General features: G+C 41.7%; 1 protein-coding gene across 1 annotated transcript in view; it reads right to left on the minus strand.

Moving 5' to 3' along the window:
* POLK (DNA polymerase kappa) overlaps window positions 1-25566 on the minus strand; it is a 65284-nt gene that overhangs the window by 33844 nt on the left and 5874 nt on the right. Inside the window, exons 2-3 of the mRNA XM_065406265.1 lie at window positions 8823-8998; window positions 6357-6476 (exon numbers count right to left, since the gene is read on the minus strand). Of these exons, the coding sequence (XP_065262337.1) occupies window positions 6357-6476; window positions 8823-8960 (258 nt within the window). The 5' untranslated portion in view covers window positions 8961-8998. The remainder of the gene's footprint in view (window positions 1-6356; window positions 6477-8822; window positions 8999-25566) is intronic.

Genomic DNA, 25566 nt, shown 5'->3' on the forward strand with positions numbered 1-25566 from the left:
GTATGTCCACCATAGGGTTCTCTTGTTCCGCCACCTCCTCGGCCTCTAGGCCCATATTGCACGCCACCCTGCGCAGCACATCTTAGTGGGCACAACTGTCTATGGGTGGTGGCCCTGAAGTAGAAGTCTCTGCCACTGCCTCATCCGGAGAGGATGACGAGGACGCAAGTGGGGGAACAGGGTCATCCTGGACCTCTTAGTCCATCGAGACATCCTGCCCAGCCTCCTGTTCCAGGTCAACTATCACTGGGTCCACTGAAGGAGCGGGGGTCAGTTCCAGGGGAAGCACTGAGGCCGGAGTCCCCTCAGCGCCCCTGGGGGCAGGGCGGCTGTCTGAAGCCACTGGCAACCTGGGCTCAGATAGCACTGACCGGGAGCCCTTGGACAAAGTACCCTGGGCCTGGTGATAGCCCAGGGGGTCCAAAAGGGCCACTGTGCTGGCCCCTGCCATTGTACCGGCCATGGCATTGTGCCCACATTGGGAAGTCTATGTGCCGACCGGTGCTGGCTCCGGCGTGAGTATTTTTACTCCGTCTCCAAGCCCGAACTCAAAGACCAGGATCTTGATGCCCATGGCCGTGCCAAGCGGAGCTGAGCTGGTGAGCGGTGCTGTGAGGATGGGGAGCAGTGCCTGGATCGGGATCGATGCCAGGATTGGGAGTGGCGCCGTGACGACTGGTGGTGCCGAGACCTCGATTGGTGCCGTGGTGACTGGTGCCGAGAACGGGACCTCCGTCGCGTCGGGGATTGGTACCAGGATGGTGACTGGTGCCACAAGTCAGACCGGCGCCGTGAATACGACTGGTGCCACGACTCAGAGTGGTGCTGAGGGATGGATTGGTGCCACAACTCAGAGCAGTGTCTCCGTGTTGTCGGCGAGCAGTGCCTTGGAGATGCAGGCGGACGCAACATCGCCGGCTTGCCGCCTTCGTTGGCGCTGGGGGCTTGTCCCAGAGGGCCGGAGACTGCGGTGTGGTCATGGCAAAGGTGTCAGGGTGGATGGCAGCCCCACTTCTTCCACCATATGGCTTTTGGTAGTCCAATGGCACTGGACTCAATGGTACCCTTTGCAGGACCGAAGTCGACAGCGCCGGCTCCAAAGATTCTGGCACTGGGCCCTCCTCCCTGGGGCGCGCCCCATTGGCCGACTCTGAAGGAGTGGGTCTCGAAGACGGAGATTCACTCCTACCCTACTTCCAGTGCTGCTCCTGTGGCGCCAGGGAATGGGATTGGTGCCGGACAGTTCCTGCCGGCTTTGGGAGCAGCAGTGCCGCAGGTCTCTGTGCCCAAAGTCCTTCTGCAGTGCCGCTTCTGCCACGGATGCCGGAGCGCTCCACACCGATTAACTCGGTGTCAGGTCTTGCTGCACTCAGGTGGATTGCGGTCTCAGAACCACCTCCATAAGGAGCTGTTTTAAATGGAAGTCCCGCTCCTTTTTTGTTCTAGGGCAAAACCCTTTACAAATCCTGCACCTATCGGCCTGGTGTGCCTCCCCCAGACACTTTAGACAAGTGTTGTGGGGAGCACCCGTTAGCATGGGCTTATTGCAGAACTTGCAGGGTTTGAACCCTTGGGACCGAGGCATGCCCCGAGTCCCCAAGGGGAGATAGGCAGTCAGGATGGAGGGGAAACCCACACAACCAACAGCTAAAACTACTAACACTAAAACTACAACAAACTGAAAGCTAGGCGAACGAGAGGAGAACTTGCTAAGCAAATCACCCCAGTTCCAACGACCATCACTGGTGGTAAGAAGGAACTGAGGAGGCGCCGGGTCGGCAGGGTCATATACTGAGCGCCATAGAGGGGACACTCCAGGGGGCTCGACAGCCGACCCGACGGGTGCTGCTAGGGGAAAACTTTCCGACGACTGTGCATGTGGCGCGCGCATACCTAATTGGAATCAATATGAGCAAGCACTCGACGAAGAAAGCTGGTTATTGCTCCAACCTGTTCTGTGGGGGAAAAGAGGTAAGTAACAGATGGCAAAAAAGTGAAAGTGGAAAAAGTCTGTTATATTTATACATCTAAATGCAAGTACGCATAATATTCCACAAATATACAAATTGTATTTATTGTTTACAGAAGTACTTTTTAACAAAACCTAAAGGTCTCTCCCCTCTCACCTAGTTGAGCTCTCATACTGCAACTTATTTGCTAAAAGGATTACTACTGAGTAATATGAGATTTTCCCCCTTCCTTCTGGTTTGCTCCCAGCCAATTTGTTTGAAGACTGAAAGACCAGGATGTGGAATCAAATTAAGCTTTTCCACATAGCAGTGCATTGCCACATATCCTAGTTCAGTGAGTTGGGCTGGTCAAACTGGTTTGTATAAAATGTAAGGCCCCAGTGGGAAAGGTAGAAGGTGAGGAGTTCAAATAACAACAGAAGAAATATTTGAAAAAATAATGAAAACTGCATGATATAATATATAGAGGAAAAACAAGTCATTACATTTAAATCCTCCAGGAGCAGACTAAGTTATTTTCATTGTAATATCAATTAAGCAAGGGCTAAAATCCATGTAAAATTATCAAAAGGCATTTCTCTTCATTTTAATTAATTTTTTTCTTCTTTGTTAATTCTGATGATCTCATATTCTACAAACTATAGGTAAGTTATTCTCACACTCAAATGACCTTTAATTACTTGAATTTATGTTGCCTCCCACACCCCCAGTCACACAATTTAATCTGCATTTCCAGATACTGTCTTAATACAAAAAAATTGTTTTTCCCCCCACCTGCATTACTAGCATAATGTCATATCTAATGATTCACTAGTATCTTATGCACATATAAAAACAGAGATGGAAACCCCTTTAAGCTAGTCACGAATTAAAACCATGATTATTTAAAATAGCAACAGCAGCTCATTAAAGGAAACACAGTAAAACAAAAGCTTTGTAGACTTACTTCTGAGAATCATGTTTGTTTATAACCATATTTCCCTACTAAATCTGAAGACAGTTAAAGACGAATTTCTCAGAGGTAAACCAGGTGCATAAGTTGAAAAATTATGTAGCATTCTTTTTTGAAAGAAAATTCTGATATGGAAGACTTAGGGGGGGGTTCAATATATTTTATAGGGGAAAAGAGCTGAAAATTTGGGCCATTAGACTTTTAAAATTCTTAATTTTTTTTATTTATTTTTAGACAAATAGATTGAAGAAGTTATAGTGATTTGTTCTTGACCAAAGATGTGATATAGATGCCAAAAAACTTTCTTTCTTAAGTAGCATATATGAAATAAGAATTAAAAAACTTAATTTGGTGCCTGTTTATGTTTGTAAAACTATCTGACAGAATGGAGAGAAACTAGGAGTGACTAGTAATACTCTGTTACAAGGGGACAGCAATGTCATGCAGAGTAGAAACCAACATCCATAAAAATGGCAACAGTGGCTGTTGGCAATAGTTAATACAATTCAGAAGCTGATACTTCTGAAAGTTTTAAATTAATCATAGTATTGAATAAATGAATATCAAAATATAGCTTTGATCCTTCACATTATGGATTATTGGAGAACTTCAGACATTTCTGGGTTGTGTAGTAGACGAGTCTCAATCAGCCATGACCAATTTATCAGAAGTGGGAACTTGCTGCATATAGTATTGTATAGGAAAACTTGGCCTGACTAATAAACCAATGACATTCAGTGCATATGAAACTCCAACTTTGGCATTTACGATTTTATTTTATTTATAAAGCCAAATAAAATATTTTAAAATGCTAATGGTAAGTTTTGAAGGGTATACTTACTGCCCAAGAATACTGAAGATGTTAGAGATTACTTTGGGACATCTGTGATTATAAGTGCTCCTTTGCCCCTAGCCAGCTGCAGAGGAGGCTGTCTAAAATAAAGACAAACTAAAACACCTTTATTTTTCATTTCTGACACACAGAGTCCCATAGCATGTGCAGGTTCTGTTATATCAACAAAACACTAGAAAAAGGGGTATTATGTTGCTGACGCTATGGATTTATGTTGCTGCCATGCCCAGCATCACTGGGATACTGTCTAGCAAAAGGAATGGCTTTTTAGAAATCTTGTATATTACAATATCAGTACTGGGCTCTTTTAGGGCGCTCACTAACATGACAGTTCTTTTCAGGTTGACTGCCAACCTGAAAAGAACTGTCATGTTAGTGAGCACCCTAAAAGAGCCCAGTTTCCCGCCCTCTACCATCCTACAAACTGATAAGACTTGATCTTAAGATAAAAATTTACAGTGTTACACAGAAGCATGGAGCTTTTCATACTTCTGTAACTCTGCAAAAGTTGTCTCCCCCCTTACCAAGCTGAGGCAAATACTAGAGCAGGGTTTCTCACACTTCATTGCACCACAACCCCCTTCTGACAACAAAAATGACTGCATGACCCTAGGAAGGGGGACTGAAGCCTGAGCCCCGCCACACTGGACAACAGGGCTGAAGCCTGACCCCCATCGCCCTGTAGGGGAGGGAGGCAAAGCTTGAGGGCTTCAGCCCTGGGCAGGGGGGCTGTAACCTAAGCCCCGCCGCCCAGGACTGAAGCAGAAGCCTGAGCCCCACCGCCCAGGGCTGAATCCTTCTGGCTTCAGCTTCCACCCTGGGCAGTGGGGCTCGGATTTTGGCTTCAGCCCCAGGCCCCAGACAGTCTAACACCAGCCCTGGCGAATCCATTAAAACAGGGTCACAATCCACTTTGGGGTCCCGACCCACAGTTTGAGAACAGCTGGACTAGAGCATCTGGTTACAGATCATAAGGAGGTGATATCTGAAAAAGTGAAAGAAAGCATGGTTTCATAGGTAATACAGTTGAATGTTGCCTTGGAGAACTGGATTCTATTACTGCCTCTTTCAGAGAGTTCCTATGTGATGCTAGGAAAGTCATTACAAAAAAAAAAAAAAAAAGGTTTTCATGGGTGGTCACTGATTGCGTGTTCCTCATTTTCTGGGTACCCAACTTGATACCCTGTGGTCTAGTCTGCAGAAGTGTTGAGCACTCACATCTGCAAATGAAGTTACTGGGAGCTGTGTGTTAGAATGATATCATACTGTACATGTTTAAGTACTCTGAAAAATCAAGTCCTAGGCACTCGATGGTCAAATTGGGAACCCAAAATTAGTGGACTCTTTTAACCTTAATCTCTCTGTGCCTTCATTTCCCACATGTAAAATGGGGATAATAATATGACCTGATCTGATGGGTGTTGTGAAAATAAATTCATCAATGTTTGTGAAGTACTCACATACTGTAGTGATGAGCGTCACAGAAAAAAATATGAGGAAATTAATAATTCTGTATCCAGATCAGTATTAGACTAGAATATGGTAAACAAGGCTTGGGACTACATATTGAACAATGAAGATAAAACAAAATATTGAACAGCTGCTCAATGAACACTATCTATCCTGTGCACAGAATGAGGCAGGGGTCAGATTGAAAAAAAATAGTATGCAATCATGTCATTAAAGATTGAATCACACTGCATGTAAACAGAGACAAATTAAGGTGCTTGACTTAGCAACTTTAGTGTTCTTTTAATGTGATATTTGTATGCAATACTATCTAGTTTCTGATAACACTGTCCATCACTGCAGTATCTGAATACCTATGCAAAAGTGCTTCTTTTGGACCACAGAAACATTTTCATACACAGCACCATTTCTTATATCCATAGTTTTCTCAGACAGACCCTTTATTTCCTTCCACTGTACATGGATGTTCACAACCAAGGCCCTAATAATAAAGGAAACCGATTTTTCTATTGTAGGCAATATGCACCTTTGGCCAGATTTTTTGTTTATAAAACTTTGAAGACTTCAATGACATAGTAGTTAGCACGCAAAGATAGATAAATCACAAAGTGAAGTAATAGGATAATCCTAGTGACATTTTTCCCTATCACTATAAACCATCTAACATAAGACATGCATAAGCCAGGACTTTTAAAAAAAAATACACACAAAATGTTTAAACCAAAATGACTGCTCTGGTATTTGTTAAGAAAATGAATCAATGAGTTTCATAGGAGTGCATCATGAGCAATGGATTTTATTTATTAGTTGATTAGGTGTTTTCAGCGTTGGGGGAAAGGAGTTCTTGTTTTAATTCCATTTTGTTTATACAAGAAATACTTCAAATGAAGTGTCTTATTATCTATTTAAATTTTCTTCTGTTAACTAAATATAAATTTACACCATCAAAATATTATGCAGGTTTTAGCTGTATAATTGTAGCTAACATCAAATGAACCAGGCAACTAACAACTTGTGCACCACTTTGAAATTTTAGGACAGGCATCAATAATATACTCCTAAACATTGTTATTCTCCCTCCACTCAAAAAACTTCCCAAATTGGTTAGTACCTGTAGTTGTGCTTTCAGAAGCTGTTGGCTGGTAATTTTATCTTTTAGCTGCATCATTTTTTCAATTCGTTGGTTAACTTGTTGATCTTTCTTAAGCTCATTTTCATAAAATCTAGAACCCTATCAGAAAAATAAAAAGTTAAGATACATTTGAAAGTTGATTGTTTTCCTTATAATCTTACAATAACTGAACAGAAAAAGAAGATGCAATTTGTCTGCTAACAACTCATTTAAATGGAAAAAAACCAGCACTGAACTAAAATGGACAGTTGTTTCCAATCCTATCAGAGAAGCAGATACAGCCTTATGATATGTTGGGCTCTGTATATTTTAAGGATTTCTTACGCGTATTATATATATATTTTGGATATTCACATAGTTGATGTATACACACAAAAGACAACTGTGGTACTCGGATTTCATGAAGTTCATATTCTTCCTTCCCTCCGCCACTCAGAGTTTAATATACTTCTGAGGAAACCTGCTAGGCTCCAGAAAGGCGGGGACATGCCCTGATGTGTGATGATGCAATTCTAAAAACATTAACTAGATCAGAGAGATGTCAAAATAACTCAAAAGAAATAAGTTACTTGTACTCTCTAAGCTATTTTCTGTTATATCTTGAAAGATACTGAATGCAAAAATTGACCTCAGGCATTTTTACTTTTCATGTGCAGCATTTCCTCATTGGTCCATATGGTCTCATCTGGAGAAAAATAATGCCATTATGTAAGTCAATGGTACAACCTCATCTGGAATACTGTGTGCAGTACTTGTCACCCAATCTCAGAAGGATATTGCAGAATTAGAAAGAGTTTAAAAGAGGGTGATGGAAATGTTCAGGGGTATGCAAAATCTCCATATGAAGAGAGATGGAAAAGATTCAGATTATTTATCTTGGAAAGGAAATTAATAAGAGGGGAGACATGATGAAGGTATAGAAAATAATAAATGATATAGAGAAGGTAGATCAGGAACTTCTGTTCTCCCTGTCTCATAACACAGGACAAGGTGATAATCAATGAAAATAAAAGGGGGTAGATTCAAAACATATTATTTTTTCACAGAATGTGTAGTTAGAGGCACTCATTGCCACAGGATGCCATTGAGGCCAAGAATTTAAGAAGATTCAGAGAGGGATTTGATATTTATGTGATCCAGTTTTATAACAGTTAATGCTAAAAAAAAAAAAAAAGTATTGGAAGAGATTAAAACCTCATGCTTCAAGGTTTCAACCAATCTCTAACTAATAGATATTAGGGATGAACTTTCCTTCAGTATCAGGCATGCATGTAATCTTCTCTTCCCTCTATAAGCAAACATTAGTGATTGTGCCTATTGGAAAGAAAGTCCCATACTTTTTCTCTTTGGTGCTAGTAGTAAATTTTTTACAGGTATTTAAGATGTTAGTAATTGCTGGCAAGCAACTATGAAATTTGGGTTCCCTTATATCTGTCTTGTAGCTCCTCACAGTAGTGATGCAATAATAAGACTGTGTTCCTTACAAGGGCTTTTTTGTTTGTTTTTTGGAGCAGCTGAAAGGGAAGAGAGATTTGGGAGAGTTCCATACAAGAATCTACAGCTATAATACACCTGATACTGTACAGTTTGTTGATTTTCCCCCCAACAAATGCAGATTTTAAAAGGGCATGAGACTTGTTCTCCTCATTTTACAGTTTTCAAAATCTATCATTCATTTGGCTCCATCTCTCTCTCAATATAATGGCAGCAGCAGTAGCAGTTTGGAAGGAATTATTTCAAAAAATACCAAATGGGATGTCTCTTACAAAGGATCACGGTTTGAGGAAGTGCTGAACAGTAAGATCAGGTGAAATATATGAAAAACTAAACCCTTTGTTTCATGCAAATATCCTTAGCACAGTGAAAAAATGGACAATACAAAAGCAGTCTGCAATAGCAGAATTGTTTTTAATGCTATATTTTTCAAAGTTCTCCCTAAAGTATTAGCTCTTCCATAAAGCAACAGTACAGCATTCATTATTTTACCATAATTGTTTAACAACAAATCTAGGGCCAGATTGACCTCTCTTGTAACAGAATGCTGTGGAAGTGGGGGAACTCTGAGAGGTTACCCTTGCTCAGTTATCCCAAGATTGTCTGATGGGAGGACTCTGAAAACCTTTTAGATTTGGAGCCTCCTCCCAAGCTCCAAAGGAGAGGTGCTGAAAGGGACTGCACCACTGGCTGCTTCCCCTTCGAACACACCCTAAAAAGGAGGTGTAGTCAGCCCTAAGGAGTTCTACTAAAAAAGTTTATATAACCGGAAACCATATTAACTTTTCCAGCAAAGCGTACTGCATTGGTTGTGGGGAGGGTGATGAAAAGCAACCTTTCCTGTGTCACCCACATACAGAACAGAGGAGGCTGCCCCCATTTATGCATGCAAAACTAAGAAATAAAAAAGTAAAAACCAAAGCACTAGTGAAAAGGGTTACACAAACGAACCTTGGTGGCCTCCATTATGATTTTATTGATTTTCTCTTTATCCAGTCCTTGCATTCCAGCCTTATTATCATTGAGGCCCATTCTAAGCAGAAATCCATCATCATCAGAAGTGTTAACAATTTTCTTTGTGCTGTCCATAGCGCAACGCAGTGAGTGCTTTTTCAAACTTTAATAACCTAAAAGAGAATATAAGTTCCATACTTCTTTCAAAACTCCAGTTGATGAATAATACAATTCCACAATCACTTTCAATTTTATTAGACACACCAAATACTGAGGTTTGATATGGAATTCTTCAAAGTAGCTCAACTATACACAGTCACCAAACAAAGAAAAAACCTCAACTGTATTAGTGTCTGGAGTAGAGCTGCGTGGAAAATGATTTATCGTCCTGTGAAAATGTTAAAGATTCAGTAATTTTCCTCATTCTACTTTGGGGCGAAAGAAAATCAGAGAGAGACAGGAACATGAGCCTGGGTCTTCCACACCCCAGGTAAGTGCTCTAACCACTGGGCTATTAGCTATTCTGGGTGATTCCTCTTTCTCTTGTTTTGACCAAAAATTCCATCCTGGACTTGAGAAACCTTCACAACAAAAATTTTGTCTAAACTGATACATTCCCACAAAAAGTTTTGGTTCCAACGAACTGGCATTTTCCAACCCAAAAACCTGTTTCTTTGAAAAATTTCCAACTAGCTTTATATCTGTTTGTTTGGTAACTTGGGCTCAAGCAAATGATAAGCATTTTAATATGGCCAAATGTCAAGTTACACAGCAAGGAACAAAGAACATAGGCCATTCTTGCAGAATGGAGGACTCGATTCCGGGAAGCTGTGATTCTGAAAAAGACTTGGGGGTCATGGTGGACAAATATGAGTTTCCTGAACAATACTGTAGCCAAAAGGACCAATGCAACTCTTGAATGCATAAACAGGGGAATTTCAAGTAGAAGTAGAGAGGTTATTTTACCTCTGTATTTGGCCAGGGTGTGACCACCACTAGAATACTGTGTACAGGTCTAGTATCCACAGTTCAAAAAGGATGTTGATAAAATGGAGAGGAAGTTCAGAGAAGAGCCATGATATATTATTAAAGGATTGGAAAACATACCTTACAGTGATAGATTAGAGGAGCTCAGTCTAGCTTAACAAAGAGAAGGTTAAGGGGAGACTTGATCACAGTGTTTAAGAACCTATACGGGAATGGGTTCTTCAATCTAGCAGACAAAGGTATAACAAGAATGAATGGCTGTAAGTTGAAGCAAGCCAAATTCAGACTAGAAATAAGGTGAACAATTCTTGACAGTGGGGGTAATTAACTATTGGAACAACTTCCTACGGTTTGTGGTGGACTATTCATCAATAGCAATTTTTAAACCAAATTTGGTTATTTTTCTAAAAGATATGTTGTCACTCAAACAGGAATTCAGGGAAGTCCCATAGGGTTGCCAACTTTCTAATTGCACAAAACAAATACCCTTGCCCTGCCCTTTTCCTGGAGGCCCCACCCCCGCTCACTCCATCCCCCCTCCCTCCATTGCTCGCTCTCCCCCACCCTCACTCACTTTCACCGGGTTGGGGCAGAGGGTTGGTGTGCGGGAAGGGGTGAGGGCTCCGACTGGGGGTGCTGGCTCTGGAGTGGGACCAGAAATGAGGGGTCTCCAGGCTGGGACAGGAGGTCGGGGTGTGAGAAGGGGTGAGGGCTCCGACTGGGGGTGTGGGCTCCGGGGTGGGGCAGGGGTTGTGGTGCTGGAGGGGGCTCAGAGCTGGGGCAGGAGGTCGGGGTGCGGGAAGGGGTGAGGGCTCCGACTGGGGGTGCGGGCTCTGGGGTGGGGCGGGGGTTGTGGTGCTGGAGGGGGCTCAGGGCTGGGGCAGGGTGTTGGAGGAGGTTTGGGATGCAGGCTCTGTCCAGGTGGCGCTTACCTCCGGCAGCTCCTAGGCGGAGGGGCCAGAGGACTCTGCGCGCTGCCCATACCTTCAAGCGCCACCTGTGCAGCTCCCATTGGCTGCGGTTTCTGGCCAATGGGAGCTGCGAAGCCAGCGCTCAGGGTGGGGGCAGCGCGTAGAGCCCCTGTGGTTGCCCCGGACATGCAAGCCACTTCTGGGAGCCAGGTGGAGCCAGCCTTAGCCCTGCTGCGCCACCGGACGGACTTTTAGTGGTTGAAATCCAGACGCCTGGCAACCCTAAAGCCCCATGGCCTGTTTGATACAGGAGGTCTGACTAAACAATCACAATAGTCCTTTCTGAGAGGCAGGTTTTGTTTACAAAAAAAATAAAATTACACTGCCAATTTGAAGTAAAGAACATTCCTATGTGCAAAGCGTACTGCATTAGACTTACAGCTGTACAGTGGCTTTTCTTGTGACAGGCTATCTTTCCAGATGTAAAAATAAAATCAAACTGGCACTTCCCACCACCATGTTAAATTTATTTTTTAAATGTAAATTAATAGATTTTAAGGCCAGAAGGGACAATTATGATCATTTAGCAGCCTGACTTCCTGCATGATACAGGCCACAGAACCTAAACTAGGAATTTCTACATCAAACCATAACTTCTGTTTGAGCTGGAGCATATCTTTTAGAAAGACATCCAGTCTTGATATAAAGACTTGAAGTGATGGAGAATCTACCATGTCCCTAGGAAAGTTGTTCTATTTGTTCATTAACCTCACTGTTAAAAATGTGCATTTTTTTCTTGTCTGAATTTGTCTAGCTTCAGCATCTAACCATTGGATCTCATTATGCTTATTTCTGCTAGTATTAAACAGCCAGCTACTATCACATTTCTTATCCATGTAGGTATTTGCAGATCACAAACAAGTCACCCATAACCTTTGCTTGGATACAGTAAGTTGATTGAGCCTCTTAAATCTTTCACTCTCCACATGTTTTCCAGACCTCAAGTCATTCTTCAATAAAATGTAAATGAAATGCTGCCCAAGCAACTGTCACATGACAAAATCTGCTTTTCAGTGGGTTAGCACAAAAAAGCAGAGTTCTCTGAATGACAGCTCAGCATAAGCTCAATAAATATCAGAACATGTATTTATTATTGGAAGAGGGTATAAAAGGCAGCTCCCTCCTACTGCTGATTCAAAAAACAATTTAATTTTCTCTCCCAGGCAAGGAGCACCCATCTCCTTAACTTCCTCTCAGTTACTTCCTCAGTCAAGAGTCCTTTCCGTCTGATAGGAGCCACACCCTTTCAAGGGATGTCTCTGGATGTGCTGCACACCCAGACCCAGTTACCACAGTAACTCTATTGCACAACAAATGGAAATAAAACGGTGCTGGAACTTTTCTAGCAAGATGCATATTTAAAAACTGTTGCTTCTCCAGCTGAGGGGTTAGGAAAGAAGAAGCAGGATCCCCTGCCAAAGATCTGGAGGCAGACCACATTTGTGTTTAGGCATTTATGGTTGAATTTTCCACCTGAAATGATCACATACGGTTCATGGAGGGGAAGGATTCCTCTATATGTTAAATACTCAGAAGACTGACCCAAAAGCATCACTAATTAATTAATTTTTAATCTTGTGTTTTTTATCTCATTCTTAGGATTTCTGAGCTCTTGGCAGTATGGTATTCTGTTTGCATTTAGAAGGTTATGTTCCCAATTGTATTAGAAATGAAAGCTGAAAGTTTCTGCAAAAACTTATGAGTAACCCTAATCAAGGTGCTTCTCTATTCATTGTGAGTGAATGGATTTATCAAATCTTTAAGCACATGCATTTGTTTCCCTTATTTTCTATAATGATGGTGGTGTTCATTTTTGCTGAATTTTTTCCCCATGGAACAGGAGACTGACTGCATTCCTGTAGTAGAGCAAGTTATATTTTTTAAATATAAAAGTTCTATCTGATTAAAAAAATCTTAAGTTTTAATTATATTCAATGCATCCGGTTTATTATTCGTGACATTTTTTCAGAAGAGCCAAGACCAGCTGAGTAATAATCTGTGTGTTTTTTGGCTCTGGCCTGTCAGAGCACAGAACAAAAGCAGACATCGGACGAACACCTTGGGTGCTCTGAGGCCAGCTGGGAGTGGGGAGTGCCAGGCAGACCTGAGACCAACTCAGTAGTGCTGCATGACTTTGAAGCACATTTTCATACTCTCTCCACCCGTGTTGGTGCAATCAACCACACTGTTGGGAACCATTGGCCCTGCAACTGCAACAGAGTAGCTGGTCTTCCCAGCTCAAGCCAAAAGCACTGTTCCCCACGTTTCAATGATCACACTAAAGTCTGTGCAAGGTTAATTATCACTTCCATTTCAGTCAGTCCAATAGTAGTCCTACTGGTACTGGCAATGCCCGGTTGTGTGAATGTGTGGGGAAGAAAAGCAATTTAGAAGCCGCACAGGTAATAGACATTATAAATACCAATGGATGTAATGACTTTTCCCCAGAGGAGATGCCTCACCAAGCCTACATTTTAGATAATTTCTCTCTCCTTACCTCCTTCTTTTGTCCACTCCAGTCTTTGTGGCTTCTTCCATGCTGCTTCCTATGCTTGGATTGATCTCCTTATCCCAGCACATCAGGTTCCCACCCTCTCCTTATTAACATTATTTCTAAAGACTCCATTTTTCTGCAAGAGCTTCAAGCATTAACTCATGTCAGTCAAATGCCTTCTTTACGTCAATATTACATAACTGGGAGGAGAATGATGAAGACATTGGTGATTGAAAAAAAGTAACATTTTAAGATAATACTAATTCTGGTCTATTAATATGTTTTTGACACTGTAGGCTCCTCTAGGTAGGGCCAGTCTTGTATAGCACAGAGCACGTTATTGGTACTTAAATAATAAAGTACATAAATATAAATTAATAGCTTAATTAGAATTGAGAAAAAATCATTTATTGGAGACATGAGTTTAGCTCTCCACAGGATTTACAGATGCACAAAACAGAAAAGGTGAGTCATAGGTAAAATACCTTTCAGCTGTCTAGTGGGACAAACAGAAACTGAAGACCACTTTGTTTACAGAAAGGCATGTCCTTAGGAAAAAAACACATCAGCTCACTGCAGTCAAATGAACTGTGGAAGCAATAATAAACCAACAGGCACAGCACTGTCAAATCAAAGTAATGGGAGATCTACCAGTATAAACAGAGTGAAAACAACAAATTTAAACATGTAAAGAAACACAGGAGGGGGAGAACATGTGACATTGCAAAAACAAAGTTGAAGGAACAAAATGTTGCTGATATCAGTGCAGAAACTGATAAGGAGTAAAGGTTTAAATGGACCTATGAAAATTAACTATAAGAATTCTTGTCTGACTTTAAAGCACAGTGAGATTAAAGTTTGTTTATGACAACTTGAAAAAGGGTGCAAAGTTTTATGGATTGAAGAAACATAAATGAACATATTCTACTCAGAACAGGAGGCAGAGTAGATGGCTACACAGAACAATGTATTTCGGGGGTGCTGCCACTGCAAGAAACCTCTGTAAGATTGCACTGTTTCTCTTATAGCATTTGATGCAAGGGATGCTAAATATCTCTTCTTAGTGTTCTATTGTGTAGAGTGTGGGATCAGAGAAACCCATGAAGTCAGTCAGCCTGCAATTGAGCACCAACCTATTACTCCAATTACACTGCTCTACAGCCAAAATGCTTCTGAAATAAATGTAGTCAAACTTTACTAGTTCTGGGTCACTGAGAACGAAAATGATGCTTAAAATTGTTGATTGGCTCTAGTTTTCAAGATATGCTATTGGGTCAGTATATACGACCCTTGACTTGGGCATGGCGGAGGATAAGTGAGTTATAAAGGGAAGGGATCTCAATTTAAACCAGAAATGACTAAAATACATCTTTGACTGGATCTATGAATAAATTATGACTGGGTTTGGACAGTACTTGCTTTTTAGGCAAAACAATGAATGATGCAATCTGAAGCTGGTATTGCATCATACATGATATGAATTGCATCATGTTATTCCTAGACGTCATGGATGATGCAATCATAACGAAGCTTACATCACTCTGCTGAACAAATTGCCCTATATTAGCTCTAGAAATCATACAGTGTCATGCTCTCTTATTTGTCAGTGTTTGATTTTGCAAAGGGACACATTTCTATTTAGCCAAAGTGAGCAGAGATGCCTCGTACTTGTGTGAACAGTGCAGATAACTTCTGCTATGTTTGTGGTGAAGTGACTTTTGCATCACAAAAGCGCAGTATAACCACTATGGTTAAGAAAGCCTATCACCTTTATTTTGGCTGCAAAATTGGAGATCAGGACAAGAGGTGGGCCCCACACATATGCTGCAACACTTGTGCAACAAATCTTCACCAGTGGTTGAACAGGAAAAGGAAATCTCTGCCTTTTGCAGTGCCAATGATTTGGAGAGAGCCAACAGATCATACCAGCAATTGTTACTTCTGCATGGTGCCTCCAGTTGGGAAAGGTGTGTCAAAGAAGAAAAAGTGGACTGTGCATTATCCAAACATTCCATCAGCTATACGCCCAGTACCCCACGGAGAAGGACTGCCGGTTCCTGATGCACCAGAATCATTCTCACTTGAGTCAGACGAGGAAGAGGATGAAACTTCTGGTCCTGAACCATCAAGGTCACAGGACCCACATTTTCTCCCATTCTCCTCGTCTGAACCACACCTCATAACACAAGGTGAACTGAATGACCTTGTCAGGGATTTGGAACTACCCAAGAGTAAGGCAGAGCTGTTGGGCTCCAGACTACAGCAGTGGAATCTCCTGGCAGGTGATGTTAGGGTTTCCATGTTCCGTGACCGTCAAAAGGAGCTTGTCCCATTCTTCTTCATGGAAGGTGATCTTGTAGCCTGCAACAACATCGATGGTGTGATGGCAGCCCTCAACATCGTTCACGATCCAGATGAGTGGAGACTGTTCATTGATTCATCGAAGACGAGTCTTAATGCTGTTTTACTGCATAATGGCAATGTTTTGCCATCAATTCCAGTTGGTCATGCAGTCCATATGAAGGAAACCTAGGACAACATGAAACAACTTTTGAGGTGCATAAACTATGACCAACATCAGTGGCAGCTTTGTGGCGATTTGAAGGTTGTTGCTCTCTTGCTTGGTCTGCAGACTGGATACACAAAGTACTGCTGTTTTCTCTGCGAATGGGATAGTCGTGCAAGAGATTCCCACTACATCAAGAAAGATTGGCCACTCCGACAGTCATTGGAGCCTGGGAGGAAAAGTGTTCAGCATCCACCACTTGTTGAATCAAGGAAGCTTTTGTTACCACCCTTACACATCAAGCTGGGTCTGATGAAGAACTTTGTCAAGGCCATTGACAAAACACAAGCAGCTTTCAAGTACCTCAGTGGAAAATTTCCAAGGTTAAGTGAAGCTAAGATAAAGGAAGGTGTCTTTGTTGGTCCTCAGATTCGTGAACTTCTTCGAGATGATGCATTTGACCATGCACTGCGTGGCAAGGAAAAGACGGCATGGAAAGCCTTCCAGTTAGTGGCAATAAATTTTCTCGGAAACAACAAGGCAGACAACTACAGGTTGTTGGTGGAAAACCTCCTCAAGGCATACAAAAGCCTTGGTTGCAACATGTCACTAAAGATACATTGTTTGCACTCTCATCTAGATTTTTTTCCACCCAACTGTGGCGCAGTGAGTGACGAGCACGGCGAGCGATTTCACCAGGACATTGCAACAATGGAGAAATGCTATCAGGGCAAATGGAGCCCATCAATGCTTGCAGACTATTGTTGGACAGTGACAAGAGATGCTCCATTTAATGAATACAAGAGACAAGCCAAGAAGCGCCGAGTAGACACTGAATAGGACTAAACTATGTACATAATAGTTTTTTGCCTTTTGTTTCATAATAAATTTTATTTATATAACCCTTTTGCTGATTTTTAAAGTGTTACATAAACAGGACAGGTGAAATATTATCATGTAAAGCAACCATAAAGACATGAAAAGACCTAGGTTTACAATTTATGATTAAAACTCTACTATCTACACAATATACATAGACATAAAATGTAAAAACTTAAATATCTTAGAAACAGTAGCCAATCAGTTGTTTTAATTGTCATATTTGAATTCAGCACATCAAAATACATAATAAATAGCACATTTTATCTCTGAAGCAGACGACTTCTCAAAAATTGTAGACCAGTGTTATTTGGGAGTAGGGTGACCTGATGTCCCGATTTTATAGGGACAGTCCTGACATTTGGGGCTCTGTCTTATATAGGCACCTATTACCCCCCACCCTGTGTCCTGATTTTTCACACTTGCTCTCTGGTCACCTTATTTTGGAAGGAGAGGACCTACTACAACTAGGGAGGAATACAAGCGTCTCTTCTGAGAGTTCCCTACTGAAGAGGAGCAGCTGCTGTCCTCCATAGCTCCGTAGGAGATACAGAATCAAGTGGTGGTGGTGGCAGCTCAGAGGATGTCACTAACGTGTGGGATGCTCTGTGAGATGGGCTCCACTGAGAAGAAATTGGGTTCTGTATCCTGCCTAAAAGTAATTTTATGATCAGGACTGAAGGAAGCAAACAGCAAGGAAGCATTACATATTGCAGGGAAGAGGCAAGCCACAGAAGCCCGAAAGAAGTCGGAGAAAGAAGTGGGGAATCTAATAGTCCTGGAGATACCAGAAAGGGAGCAGCATGGGGAGAGCAGAAGAGGAATAAGGACGTGTGTGTGAAGTGGCACTAAGAGGAAGTGATTATATATCAAGTGCCCCTCTCCTAACTTAAAATAAGTATCTATTTTTGCTGCAACCCTGTAGCTTGCCTTCATTCAAATCCCAGTAATTCCACCACCAGAATCCTTTGACTTGCTATTTGTGATGTGCTAAAAAAAATCAACTACCCTCATTCCAATAAGAAGCCCCATTTCATGATTTCTTCACAATTCCAATAAGACTATTAAATGACAACAAAAACATTTAATTAAAACTTGACACTTGGTATCATTACTACATGTCCATAAAGTAAGCTTCTGAGATTTTCACAAGTAAAAATAGATTTAACTATTCTTTTACCTCTGCTTTTGTAGAATATGTCTATTTTCAAATGAGAACAAGGCAAAAGTATAAGAGTTAACTCAACACACAAATGTTGGGAATGAAAAAAAACTACTGGATAATTGTACACATTCCCCTATTACTGCAGGATTTAATCCACAGAGAGAGGGCATATCAATATAAAACTGAATTTACCTTTGATCCTAGTGAAAAAAGCCAACATGCAGCAATGAGTGCAACTCTTATTAATGTTAAAAAAGAATTCTACAGATACACCAAAGGGACAAGCGACACCACAATTAATTAAGTCAGAAGGAAAAGGATTTAATTTCATTTAATTTTGACTGCAAGGGATCATTGTGCGTATAAAACAAGAGATTCAAAAGGGATAGCGCACTCTGAAGTTAATAGTACAAATGAGATTATCAAAGAGAAACAGAATAAAAGACCGAAATTTACCCTGGCTTCCCATCAATGCGGCACCTAACCAGGGATGGCTATTGATCAATACAAGATACCACTTACAATTGGGATCTAAGTGCTTACAGTTATGCAGCCCAGGGATCAAGAGGCTAAAACCAGGAATTGAGCTCTCCTTTCCCTAGTGAGAGAGTGTACTATATAGCTACCCAATTTCTTTTTATTTTTAAATAAAAAATGAACATTATAAGTAGCCTACTGTGAAGTACTGTTAAAATCCAAAGGGCTCTATATGGTGGGAAAATCCCTTACATTGGTGTTTAACAGAATTGTTGATTCCTTAGCAGATTATAAACTTCTGGGATACATTTGGCAATAATCACATCTATGCAGCTATTGGCTGCAAATTAAGTTGCTAGAGGACCACTTAACTCAGGCTTACTGTATCCTGCTGTGAAGTGGAGGAAGGTTGGTTCTTTCCTCTTCACTTCACCACACTTGGATCCATCACCAATAATGTACATTTACAGAATAGTTATTTTAAAAATCTGGTACAATTCACACAGTAATTTGTCACATTTATGATTTTCTTAGGTACCTGATTACACAGAATCCTTCAAGAGCAGAATCTTTTCAGTTTATCACATATTTATCACAGACACCTGGAGTGTAATATTGCCCCCCTTGAAGTCAATGGCAAAACTCCCATTTGACTTCAATAGGGCCAGGACTGCAGCCAGAAGTGTGAAAATGTGCCCAACCTCACAATTAGTTTATCAATATTAATATATTACATACAAAAACTGTGTTAGGAGTATTAAGTTTGCAAAGTCAAGCACTCAAAAGTTAGAAAATGCAGCACTGAAGTTGCTCACACAACCTTAATTCACCCACCTCCCCTTCGACATACGCATTAGATACAGACTTTAATTCCTTGATCACATACTATTCTTTTTCCACAGGGTGGATGAAGCTCAATGAATGTGTAGCTATTCAATATTTATTTTTATCATCATCAGTCAATGTGTGATGTCATGCCTTATTTACTGCACACAATCCCAACTCTGTACTGAATACTGAGCTATCAGTCCTTCGTGGGCTTTTTTATGGCACTCATAGTAATATCTGACTTAGTGAATTTCTTTTCATCCCTATTATCATCCGCATTTTACAGTTGGGGAATTAAGGCACAGAGATTAAATTGTCAAAATTGTTCACTGATTTTGCGTACCCAACTTGAAGCATCTTATAAAAAAAAAAAGCTTCGTTTGCTATTCAGTCCTGCTTCACTTCTTGAGCAACATCCATCATGTGCACTGAATGGAACCTGTTTGGAGAATTTTACTTTGTTCTACTGAGCATATCCAAATGGTAATTTTCAGTGGCTTATAATTCTGCAAATTGTATGGATTTTCACAAGGACAGCCAGGACTGGCCCATGGCAATGCCCCTGCTGAATTTCAAGTCTCTGCTCCAAAGCTTGGAGGCACTAGACCTTTTAATAAAACACTTGTAAGAATTTTTCAACATTGGGAAAATAACATTTTTCTTTAACATCCTTCATGGAAATAGATTAACCATTTTTATTGAAACTTACGGGGGAGGAGGGGGACGTTAAGCCTCAGATAGACACCTGGAATAGGAAATTTCAGCCCGAATGGTTAAAGTTTTGCAAATTTACAAGCAACTGAAAAGAGCCTTCTAATGGAAAGTATTAGGCAATGTCAGCTCCACCTATAATTACACAGGCATGAGTTCAGAAATATACTGGAAGTTCTCAGATGAAGAACATACATAACATTAAGGCCTTTACATGGATAGGCAGGTGAAACATTATCCTAAAGAAATCCCCAGCTACCAGTACCAGAGATTAAAAATCAGACAAGAATATTTACACCCTTTTTAAAAAAAATCCCACAATAAAATAATTCATTTTTAGTTAAACACTAAAACTGCATTCATGCTTAGCTCAGTCAAACATCAGAAAAGAGTTAAACACAACACTGATTACAATGCACTGCCATAAGGGTGTGGGGATAATTCAGTGTTCTTTTGGGATTCAGAAAGCAGTGAATTACCCCAATAAATATATTTGTCATGACAACTTTACTGTGCCTCCTCCCCACTTTCCTACACTCCTGGGGCAGGCAAAGGACTCAAGAGCCAAGGCAAATAACAAGGATAGCAGGCAAATAGGCTAAGTGCCTCAACATAGCATAATGTTATGAAAGGAAGTCATTGATAATCATAGCCTCTCCTTTAACTTAACAGATCAATCAGACTGCAAGCTGTCAAAAGCCCAACTTTTTGTTTTTTTGTGTGTGGTGGGGATGTAATTCAGTCTTACCACATTGAACAACTTTTCACCACTAAAAATACAATATGCTAAAACATTAACAGATATTATTTTGGATCTCTGATAGGTAGGTTCCTACTAGTCCATTTGCTTAGAGTGTGTTTTATAAAGTAAAGAAACTATGTGGCACATACATCCTGGACTGGAGAATAGAGATCAGAGCTTTGGTGTTATACATACTTGAACCAAGTTCAGAGAAGCGTACAAAATTAAGCTCCATCACGTACGTGAGGAGAGCATATTCTTGGGCAAAAGTAAGGTTAAGTACTAGGAAAATCCTCCACGAGTGAGTCCCACACACCTCATGCACCTGCTTCCTTACGTTCTGCAGGATAGAATAAAAGTGAAGTATGGATGGAGAACAGGCAAAGGTCTAAGGAGATGGTTTAAGGGTTATCCTCAGCCACGATCCTTCATATGTCACTTTACTTACATTACAAACTATCTGAGGCAAGGACCATGTCTTGTAGGATCAGAGGCCTAGAACAATGGGGCCCTTATTTTGGTTGGGGCCTATGAGTTACACTTTAAGACCCATCTCTTTTGTAAAGCACTTTGGGATCCACAGATGAAAAGCAGTACACAAAAGCTAAGTATTATTATTAATATATTAAGAGTTTAACTATGTGATCCATTTATTGGCTTTATTCCTATTGCTGAACAGGAGGGATTTGGCGGCCATATAGGTACACTTCCCACCATTACATAATTAAATTACAACCATCTTAGTACAGGAATAAGCTGATCTTGATAAATGTACATAAAATACAAAAGATAAGCCAATAGACCTATGGGGATCCCCCAAATGCATAGTTTTGATTACTTGCTGAATCTCTAGGGCAGCAACAGAAGAGGTATGTCCATCTGTTTCTGTTAGTCAGAGTTAGGGAAGTTCAATACTATTAAAATATTTACTAAGAACTTATGTATTGGAAAGTTATTCTGCCAAGTCCAGCATTTTGTTGAATTCAAACTACAGTACACCTCTACCCCGATATAACACTATCCTCGGGAGCCAAAAAAAATCTTACCGCGTTATAGGTGAAACCGCGTTATATCGAACTTGCTTTGATCCACCAGAGTGCGCAGCCCTACCCCACCCCGGAGCGCTGCTTTATGCATTATATCCAAATTCGTGTTATATCGGGTCACATTATATCGGGTTAGAGGTGTATTTGATTTATCCTTTATTTGGATGTATACATATTTTAACCCAATGGTCACTAAAAGTCCAGTGGGGCTGCCGCTAAGGCAGGCTCCCAGCCTGCCCCATGCCCCAGCGCAGCCCCGGCAGGGGGAAAGGGGGCAGGGATCTCTGCACTTGCTCCTGCCTGCAAGCATCGCCCACACAACTCCCATTGGCCAGAAACGGGGAACTGTGGCCAATGGGAGCTGGGGGGGGGGGTGTGCCTGCAGAGAAGGGCAGCACGTGGAGCCACATGCCGTGCGCCCCCGCAGGGGCCACAGGGGCGCGTTGGCCCCTTCCGGGAGTGGCGTGGGGCCGGGGCAAGCAGGGAGCCTGCCTTAGTCCCACTGCGCTGCCGACTGGGATCCGACCAAGGTAAGTGCTGCCTGGCGGGAGCCCGCACCCCAATCCCCAGCCCTGAGCCCCCTCCCGGAGCCAGCACCCCATACCCCTTCCTGTACCCCAAACCCTCTCCTGCACTTCAAGCCCCTGCCCCAGCTCTGAGCCCCCTCCCAGAGCCAGCACCTCGAACCCCTGCCCCAGCCCTGACCTCCCTCCCGGAGCCAGCACCATACCCCCTCCTACGCCCCAACACTCTGCCCCAGCCCGGAGCCCCCTCCTGCACCCCAAATCCCTCCCAGAGCCCACACCCCCCTCCTGCACCCCAACACTCTGCCCCATCCCAGAGCCCCCTCCTGCACCCCAAATCCCTCCCAGAGCCCGCACCCCCCTCCTGCACCCCAACACTCTGCCCCATCCCGGATCCCCCTCCTGCACCCCAAATCCCTCCCAGAGCCCGCACCCCCCTCCTGCACCCCAACAGTCTGCCCCATCCTGGAGCCACCTCCTGCACCCAAACTTCCTCCCAGAGCTTGCATCCCTCACCTCCTCCTGCAGCCCAACCCCCTGCCTCAGGCTCAGCCTGGAGCCTCCTCCCACACCCCGAATCTCTTGGCCCCAGCCCAGAGCCTGCACCCCCTCCCAAACCCCAATCCTCTGCCCCAGTCCGGTGAAAGTGAGTGAGGGTGGGGGAGAGCAAGCAATGGAGGAAGGGGGATGGAGTGAGTGGGGTGGGGCTTCCGGGAAGGGGTGGGGTAGCTCCTGGGTTGCACTTAAATTCAAAAAGTGATCTTGTGCATAAAAAGATTGAAGACCACTGTTTTAACCTAAAATAATAACATTGTAGTCCAGATTTCTCTCTGATTTATGCCTATGCGCCTAATGTATATATCCCTTTGCTACTGAGGATTCCTGTACAAAAAGAACACTGGCTGACAGGCTCAAATGTAACCTCCTCTTTAAGCCCTTTAAAAAATAGTTTAATCATTATAAGGGGAACATCTATCAGCTGTGTTAAACCACAAACAAACAAAGACACATGCCAATATGCAGGTCACAGGGTCACAAGCTCCATTCTTTTGATCCACAGAGGTTTGAAATTTACAACAGCTCTGGTTTCTGAAGAACCTGGAAAACAGGATTCTTGTCAGTTTCAATCCCCTGCTGATTTACAAGAATAGAACTGGCAGGAAGGACTGATGGATAGTGACAGACAGTAGCGTGTATGCATACAGAAACTTAACATCCTCGGTTTGCTGTTGACTCATTCAGATGAAGAGCTGAGATTGTTACATGTCTTTTGCTTTTGTTTTAGAGCGCTAGTAATGAAAAATCTAAACAGAGAAATTTAAATATTTTATCCCAGTTTTGTATTGCAAAATTGTAAATTGCTAAGGATGTGATGTGCTGATACAGCTGAATATATGAATATAAAACTGGGCCAAGATTTTCAGACAAGACTAGTGATTTTGGGTGCTGAAGTTGAAACATCTTAATGAGACCTCATTTTTAAAAGAGCAGTTGGCTCAGTATTTTCTGATAATCAGGCCCCCTTCACAGATGTCTGAAATCATGTCTCTTCTGAAACATAATATTTGAAAACAAACAAACAAAAATAAAGAAAAAATGTCAATGATTATGCTATCACCTATTATTAAATTATTTGAACTCCACTAAGTGCTGTCCACACGCATATCAATTCTCCCAAGATAAGGCTGTAATCAGGTCCCATTATAAGCTCAGTTTTTAGCTCCTTTATAACTTTGGCTAGAAAAATTGGTTTGGCTTGAAGATTTCCAAATTTACTTTGAGGACAAAGAATTGTTTTGTTATCTGCAGTTTCTCCTCCTGTCTCAATTTTTATATAGCATTACAATACTTTTTCAAATGAAATCCACTGATCTTGGTTTGCAGTATACAGATATGCTTATCGACATTATTTAATATATCTGAACCACAGAAAACAAATGTTGAACAATTTGTAATATAGCCAGAAAAGGTTACTTAAAAAATTGCCATGATCAAAATTCACTAGCAAAGGGCATGCCAAAAGGTGTACAGCCACTTGCAATCTCGTTTGTACAGAAAAATGTACATTTATATTCTGTATATTCTTTCAGCAACAGAACTTCTAAAATATTTAATGTTTCACTTTCAAACATCCCTAAATTGTGTTCTCTTTTCTGGAAATCACATGCAATTGTTCTGGAAAGAAATCACATTTTCAAAAATATTAAAAGCAGTTTACATATCAGAGACAAATTTTGCTTTTTAAACAAAAGCGCTTGAAGGACAGCCTTTTAAATGGTTTTAAATGTAAGAACAATTATAAGTTGATGTCTCTCAAAGAACACAAGATCCTGAAGGCTGCAGGTCAACCTGTGTTTATGCAGGATTCGGAAAAAGAAGATCAAGAGTCGTATAGGGAAACTGGGGACAGTAATCGGAAAATAAGGAAAAGACAGAAGCACTGGAGGAAAAGTGAGTGAACCAATTATTCATACATTTAAAACTTACTCTTTTTAAAGATAAATCATGATCACTAGAGCCCTGTGTGGATACAAAATTTGTATCTGCATCTGATCCACGATCTGCAGAAATGACCTGTGGATAGAAAGCAGATATCCGCAGATTTGCAGGGCTCTAATGATCATCTATTACAAATGTCATGGTTTATTTAATAGAACTATGAAAAACTATTTTTGTATTTAATTTTCTTGTTTTTTATTCAATACATCATAATTAGGGAGCAACAGTAGCTACTCCATGGTAGATTGATGCTAGTTTCCCATTATAAAACTAGTTTTTAAGCTCCCCACAACTTCTATCTAGGAGACCAGAAGGAACAGGGATTGGGGTAGGGAACTAAGAGGTCACATGGACCCTGGTCTGAAAATGGGGGTTCTGGAGGAGGAGCACATAAGGGGCATGGAATAGGGGTGGGGGACAAAGGGAAGTAAGACATGGAAAGTGAGTGCTGGGGACCAGAAAAGCCATGAGAGAGTGTAGTGCACAGAGGGTGGCATGAACAAGGCTGCACAGGGGACTAAGACGGAGCACGGAAAAGAGGATAAGGGTACCAAGAAAAATAAAAGGGTGCATGGAAGAAAAAAAAGGTATGGGAGTGTCTGGAAAGGAGCGTAAAGCACTGGGAGACACATGGGGCACAGGACCTGGAGATGGCAGAACATGAGACATTAAAGAGATGTGATAGGGACTAGAGTAGGGCATGGAGATAGTTACAAAGAATCAGGAAGAGGCACAGAGACAAATGCAGAGGACCACGATAAATCATTGAGGGGGTGAGTAAAAGTGTGAATAAAAGCTTTAAATGCTTACAATTTTTTAGTCTGAAAGGATGAAGGGTTATATAGCTGTGGAAAGGCCAGACATTGTACCATTGGGGTGTTGGGTGTTTTTGAAGGTGGACTTAAAAAAAAA

This window comes from Emys orbicularis, chromosome 6 (genome assembly GCF_028017835.1).
Source record: "Emys orbicularis isolate rEmyOrb1 chromosome 6, rEmyOrb1.hap1, whole genome shotgun sequence".
Classification (NCBI taxonomy): Eukaryota; Metazoa; Chordata; order Testudines; family Emydidae; genus Emys; species Emys orbicularis.